The 7,439-nt window shown below is 29.2% G+C and overlaps 1 protein-coding gene across 1 annotated transcript; it reads left to right on the top strand.

Annotated features, from left to right (window-relative positions):
• Positions 1-2,539: 2,539 nt before the first annotated feature.
• LOC105784137 (protein trichome birefringence-like 33) lies at positions 2,540-5,510 on the top strand. The gene is made up of 6 exons (XM_012609934.2): positions 2,540-2,782; positions 2,875-3,091; positions 4,044-4,221; positions 4,299-4,498; positions 4,829-4,987; positions 5,067-5,510. Exons 1-6 carry the CDS (start codon positions 2,599-2,601, stop codon positions 5,404-5,406), a joined length of 1,278 nt encoding a protein of 425 aa, XP_012465388.1. The 5' UTR covers positions 2,540-2,598; the 3' UTR covers positions 5,407-5,510.
• The last annotated feature ends 1,929 nt before the right edge of the window (positions 5,511-7,439 follow it).

Genomic DNA, 7,439 nt, shown 5'->3' with positions numbered 1-7,439 from the left:
TAAAAAATATTATTCTATGGAGAATAGAGAAATCCTCTGAATCTTCACTAAACCAAAAAAAAATATAGGTGGAAAACAGTTTAGTTGATCCATCACTATTGGGTTGGTAAATCATACCAGTTGTATATCACTTAACAGCTACTTTCTTGTTGAGGATTAGAGTAAGACAACATATAAAGGCCAACAAAATTGAAGGTGAAATGCCACCAAATTCTCACCTAATTCTCTTAAAAAGAAAGAAAGTAAAAAAATATCAGATTAGTCCCTATACATTAGTTTAAAGAGCAAATTGATTATTTCTTAAAATTTTCATTTATTTATACAATTAAAAATTGGTTTTTGTATGTTAACATGATTGTACACGTGACACGTCATGTGTCAGCATATTCATCGAACCATTTTCTTTTCACTTCGCCAAGTCATTGTAATAATTGGTATATAAAAGTTGGGTTTTTTTTTTTTAGTATAATCAATGTTTTCTTCATATCTATTTTACGGTCCACGAAATTAATTCTTTTGAGGATATGTAACAATACCTTTCAATAATATTGTCTCCAAAATTTTAATTTATATTCTCCTTTAAAAGTGCAACATCCGTTCTACTATACTCAACACCAATTTTATTTAAATTTAATTATACTCACAAAAAAAAAAAACCACTTATTTATTTGCAAAGTAAATATTTTTTAAAGGTGTTTATCGGTCTGGTGGTTAATTTAGTTGGTTGATTCGGCCTGTTTTGAGTCAAGTTTAGGTTTAAACTTTTTAACTTCGAGTTAATTCGTTTTTTATTTAAAATAATAAAAATATAAAAAAATTATATTTAAATAAAATTATTTTATTTTTTAAACAATCAAACTCTAGCTTGATCCGACGCATAAACATTTTTATTACAATCAAACTTGATATTAATTTGTTTAAATTTAAATTTTCATTAAATATATTGGGACATTAATTTGTTCGAATTTAAAATTCATTAAATATATAAAATAATTTAAGTAAAAATATTTGAAATTTTAAAAATAACTTATTTTACTATTATTGATAAATATGTTTTAAAACAAATCATTTTATATTAAATCTATATATTAATTTTGACATAAAAATACGTAATAATTTTACAAATCAAACTAGATCTAATAATTTTGGGGATAAATCGCAAAATTATATATTAATTTTGAATTAATCGCAATTGTATATATGAATTTTAATTTGGTACAATTATACACGTCAAACTCTAATTGTGGTTCAAATGTACACTTGAAACTTTAATTTTGATTTAATCATACGTATTTTAAAAATAAATATGGAAATTTATTTTATATTGGATACATATAATTATTTATGTATGCAATATAAACATAAAATGATGTTATATTAATAATTGTGTTAATAATTTACAAAATTGGATCAAATCAAAATTTTATGTATAAAATTACACAAAATCAAAATTCATGTATACAATTACACATTAAACCATAATTCATGTATAATTTTGATATTTATCCTTTTTTTCCCTTATATTTTACATCAAAGCATAACATTCAACCAAATAACATTTATTCATTTGAGTGAAAGTTAAGTCAAAGCATGAATTTGATAGGTATTGGTCAACATTCTTTTGTGTTGCACACGTGCCATGAGCAATCAAAATAAAAAAAAAAATATATATATATATATATTTGGATAAATATTAAATTTATTTATCAAATTTGATTTGACGTGCAAATTTGGTACATGAACTTTGATTTGGTATAATTATACACATGAAATATGAATTGTGGTTTATATATATACATGGAATTTTGATTTGATTATACACATTTAAATAAATGAATACATATATTTATTTTCATATTGAATTAATATAATTGTTTGTGTATATAATATATCGATGTAATATGCTGTTAAGTTGATAACATTGTTAGCAATTTGTAAAAATTTAATCAAAATAAAATTTCATGTATAAAATCGTACAAAATCAAAGTTCATGTATGACATTACACATTACATCAAAATTTATGTATAGTTTTAATATATGAGAAAGGATTGTACGAAATAAGGACGTCACGTCATCCTAAATCCCTTTACAATTATTTGATGACACTTTAGCAATTTTTTTCGTGTCATTAATACATAATTTTAGTAATTTTTTTAACTTGAACCCTGAACTTTGAACCTCGAACCCGAACTCAAAACCCAAAACCCTTAATCTTAAACTCTAAATCTAAAACCTAAACCTTATACAAAAGGCCTTTTGGTTCAGGGTTTTAAAATTTAGAATTCAAGATTCGAGATTTAAGATTCAGATTAAAAAAATAACCAAAATTACATATCAATTATATGAAAAAAAATTACTAAAATATCATTAAATTATATATCAATGACGCGATACCCCATTTTATACAATCCTTTCTCTTATTATATTCATAAGTTTTTATTTTATAATTTCATATCTCATTAAATTAAATTTTTTCCAAACTTCGATTGCTACCCTTTGTATAGTTTCCTATATTTAGTTCATGAATCCGATCTTCAAAATAATTAAAATCCCATTCAAATAAAAAGAAAAGAAAAGTATTATTTATTTAAAAGAAAATGAAGTCTCCACTATCTTCTTCTTCTTCTTCTTCCATGGATGTTCTTAGAAAACCTCGTTTGTCACCTTATCTCTTCACATTGTTAACTTTCATAGTTTTCATTACTATTTTATATGGAGAAGACTTTATATGCATTTTTGGACAGCTAGAACCGATTCCCGGCCGAGCTATCTCTAGACCAGGTGAGTTAACTTAGTCTACTAAACTCAAGCACTCTTTTATCTTATATTGCTTTGGGGGTTTGACTGAGTTTTGGGGGTGGATTTGGGGTTAGTGAAGAAAAGGGAGAAGTTGGCATTCGCCATAGGGAAGAGTGAAGAGAAATGTGATGTATTCAAAGGGAGGTGGGTAAGGGACGAGTTGAGTCGTCCGCTGTATGAAGAATCGGAGTGTCCGTACATACAACCACAGTTGACGTGTCAAGAACATGGAAGACCTGATACTGAGTATCAGAAATGGAGATGGCAACCCCATGGCTGTGATCTTCCTAGGTAAAAATGAAACACGAACTTCAATTTTCTCTTCTTTTTTCGGTTTTTAGAATTAGAGTGATAGTCGAATCAATTAAACTATCAATTCATCGATCCGATTAAACAGTTATTAAAAATTTTTAATTGGTTCAATTAATCCTTATTGATTCCTAATTCAATTGTTCGATCTGATCTGATTCAAACATCATTGGTGAAAATGTGATTTTTTTTTTACCTTATTCCCTCCCCAACCATTAGAGTAAAAACACACATAAATGTATTCAAATTCACGTCTTCCTAATTATGAAATAGCAATGGTATCAACTGAGTTAAAGCTTAACCGACAGTTATTACAGCTTAACAACGGTGCCAACTGAGCTAAGACTCAATCAATAGTTATTGTCATTTTTTTTATTTAAATCTTCCATATCTATTTTACGGTCTATATTTGGTCTATTTTACAGTCTATATTTAGAGTTCGTAGTTGATCCTCTAAAAAATGGTATCTCCAAGATTTGAATCTACCCTCCTTGAGCTTCACATTACAGCCAACATTTGTTGGTGCCAATTTTATTTTTATCTTGAAATAGAATTTTTTTTTTTTAATTATCTTGTGCTGTGAGGTCAAGAATTATATATAGGAGAATTTAGAACAGAATAAATTAAAATAATATTATAACTTTTTATACGGAAAAAAAGGTTAAGAGTTGTTAAGGAATCGAACTTAAAACTTATTTCAATCAAAATTTTTTTGAGATAATGTCTAAAACTACGCATAACACCTCTCAACATATAAATAGTAAGACAATGTAGTTTAGTGCACTGAACCCACGTCCTCTTACATTGACATTAATACACATACCAATCGAGCTATGACTCAATCCACTTTCGTTTGGAGTAATTTACCATCAACTTAATAAATTATTTATGTTAGTAGATTTACATATTTTTCTCTTCTGTAATAATTAAACAGTTTCAATGCGACATTGATGTTGGAGACCCTAAGAGGAAAGAGAATGATGTTTGTTGGAGACTCATTGAACCGAGGTCAATATGTTTCAATGATCTGCCTTCTTCACAGGCTCATCCCTGAGCATGCTAAGTCCATGAAATCATACAATAATGATGCCCTCACAGTGTTCCGAGCCAAGGTATGTTATTCAACATCACTCAAATTTGTCTAAATTTCCTTTGAGTTTTCAATTTTGTAATTATTACTCTGGTGTAGGATTACAATGCCAGCATTGAATTCTACTGGGCTCCGTTTCTTCTCGAATCAAACTCGGATAATGCCGTAGTCCACCGGGTATCGGATCGGATCGTGAGGAGAGGCTCGATAAATAAGCATGGCAAGCATTGGAAGGGTGTTGATATTTTGGTTTTCAACACCTATTTATGGTGGATGACTGGCTTGGACATAAAAATCTTGTATTGCCTCTGCATTGAATTTTCAGCATTCTTTTTGTTTTTTATGTAATTCACACACATTTTGCGCATGACAAAGTTAGAAACTTTTTTGGGAGGAGTAAAGATTAAGTTATATATTTTTATGAGAGTTAAAACGTAATTTCGCTATCGTATTGGCTTATATTTTTATGGTTTTTAGAAGGACTAAATCAAAATTCTAGCACTTTGGAAAGGAATAAGCTATAATTTTATCATATATTAACTTAAGGTTTTGTAAATTTTAAGAGACTAAAGCAACAATTTTTCATTTTATTGGGGCTAAGGAGTATGCTTTATCCATGTTTTCAACAGGAAAGGGTCTTTTGAGGATGAGGAGAAAGAAATAATTGAAGTGTCGGCCGAGGATGCCTATCGTATGGCAATGAGAAGCATGCTGAGATGGGTGAGGAAAAACATGGATCGCAAGAAGACAAGAGTGTTTTTCACTAGCATGTCTCCTACTCATGGAAAGTGAGTACAAATTTCATAAGCTTACAAGATGATGAGCTTAGAGTTATTTAAGCAATTTGTTTTCTACACATTTTTGCAGGGGCATTGAATGGGGAGGTGAACCGGGAGAGAATTGTTATAATCAAACAACTATAATTGAAGATTCAAACTATTGGGATTCGAATAGTAGGAAAACCATAATGAATGTGATTGCAGAAGAGTTCAGTAAATCCAAGTTTCCCATCACATTTCTCAACATCACTCAACTCTCAAGCTATCGTAAAGACGCACACACGTCGATTTATAAGAAGCAGTGGAGTCCATTAACGGCCGAGCAGCTAGCCAACCCAGTTAGCTATGCTGATTGCGTCCATTGGTGTTTGCCAGGCCTTCAAGACACTTGGAATGAACTTCTCTTTTCCAAGTTGTTCTATCCTTGAAAATATATTTTTATTTTATCATGAAATTTTATACATCAAATCTTTTTTGTAATTGATTTTTGTCATGCCCATGCATATAAGATTTTAACTTTTTTTCTTTCTCATTACAAGTTTTTGGTGCTTTGGGTAGTATCACTAAGCGATTGATTTAAATTTTGTTTCTAAGTTGAACTATCATAATGAAGTATTACTTCTTAGTTGATTATACCAAATTTATAGATGAATATATTTTTGCAAGTTACCAAATTTCAAGCTAACATTTACTATTTAAAAGAAAACATCATTTACGGTTTAAATCTTTTGTTCAAATGGAAAAATATTTAAATTTTTAAACAATAAATATTAGATCTATAACAATTTGGTCTTATTCGATTTATTTAATAGTATAGAGACTAAATAGAGATTAATTTGCTCGAATCCGAAAAACTTGAAGGTACTTTCACCCAAATGTTTTTGCTTTATAGTATAAATTGATCACCATCTAAATTGATTGCAAAATTATCTAGTTTTATTTTAAAACTTGTATACAAATTTATCTTATTTTTACTTTTATTAAATTTAAATTCTCTTTTTATTTTTGCATAGAACGTTACACGTCATAGGCATGACAACTCCTTAGACGTACAACCTAATTAAACTGAATAAAAGTTTTGGTCGTGTTATGCAAAGTATTTATAAGTTTTGGAACTATGTCACTCTTTTGCACATGATTTCTAATAAAATGGTGTCTAATTTCTATATTCTTGGTTTAAAAGGGTGTTGGGTTAGATTTTTGGTCAAACATATAACACTTGTATTGTCACATTTTATGGGGATGTGATCCATGGCAATTCCATAATCCTCTAATTGTTGCTTCATTTATAGGATTTTTCCACTAATTTGAATTTTTTAAAAGGCAATGTTTAACCTTTACAAGACTATCTTTTCAATTAGGCAATATAGAGTCACTTCCTCTTAAAGTTTTTTTACCCAAAACCTTGAATAACCTCTCACAAATTTGAGAAAAACAATTAAGAATGAATAAGTACCTCTAGAATATAGATATACGATGATAAAGCTCTCACAATTACAGAATTACACTTAATGAATAAGAATTGAACCCACAAGTGTTTACAAGAGAAAATAAGAATAACAAGGTGAAATGATTGGATTTTTGTTCTACGCATATCTTTTTGTCTTCATTTGAGTGTCCTTGATCCATACTTATATCCTTTCGTTGATTTCTGAGAGTTTCTAGCTGTTGGGAATATTGATTTTGCATATTTAAAATAATATGTAGGTTTATGTCTTGAGACATAGAAGGGATTTCTCGAGCACATCTAGGTAAAAATATGAATGTTAGAGTAGGGTGTCTTAAGACAATATAAATGATGTCTCGAGAGATCATGAACATATCTCAAGACTTAGAAAGCTTTGTCTCGAGACATTTCACCCCTAAAGCAAAACTTTAGCTTTGGTGCTTTATGCATGGAGACAAACTATCAAAGATACAAATAGATTTTAATCATTTCTACTCTTTCTTGACACAATGCCTAAAACTATGTATAACCCTTTCCCAACCCATAAATAGGAAGATAATGCACTTCAGCGCACTCGAACCCATGTCAATCGAGCTAAGACTCAATGACAGGTTAATTTACTTTTTAAATATTGGTTCCCAGTAAATTTATTTAATTATATATATTATTTTTTATTGATTTGATTCAATTTTATCTGTCGAAACTTTAAGGGGTGCCATGTAAGTAGGAGGCAGGCATTACCCCTGTAACACCTCAAACTCAGCCTAGACGTTATGGCCGAATCTGAAAATGTTACGAAGAAAAGTTAAAAATTCGTCCTTTTCTTTAAAACCACCGTACCTCTTTCTTACTTTAATAGACCACTTATTTTAAAAAACATGTTACACTCATAAAAGGAAACCGTCGGTTGTTTACTCTTTTAATAAAATAGATAATTTGCAACCAAAGTTTTTAGTCGTTTATATATTTTGAAAACCGAGTTTGTCTCCGCAAAAAATGTTTGGTTGCATAAAA

This window comes from Gossypium raimondii, chromosome 13 (assembly GCF_025698545.1).
Source record: "Gossypium raimondii isolate GPD5lz chromosome 13, ASM2569854v1, whole genome shotgun sequence".
NCBI lineage: Eukaryota > Viridiplantae > Streptophyta > Magnoliopsida > Malvales > Malvaceae > Gossypium > Gossypium raimondii.
Note: the sequence above shows the minus strand (reverse complement) of the source record. Positions and strands in the feature narration are given on the sequence as shown.

Bases quoted from the DNA above. Each gene is read 5' to 3' on its own strand.
- LOC105784137 (XM_012609934.2), top strand. From the start codon at position 2,599: ATGAAGTCTCCACTATCTTCTTCTTCTTCTTCTTCCATGGATGTTCTT. The intron at 4,222-4,298 runs GTATGTTATTCA...ACTCTGGTGTAG, and splicing joins TCACAGTGTTCCGAGCCAAG to GATTACAATGCCAGCATTGA. The intron at 4,988-5,066 runs GTGAGTACAAAT...ACATTTTTGCAG, and splicing joins ATGTCTCCTACTCATGGAAA to GGGCATTGAATGGGGAGGTG.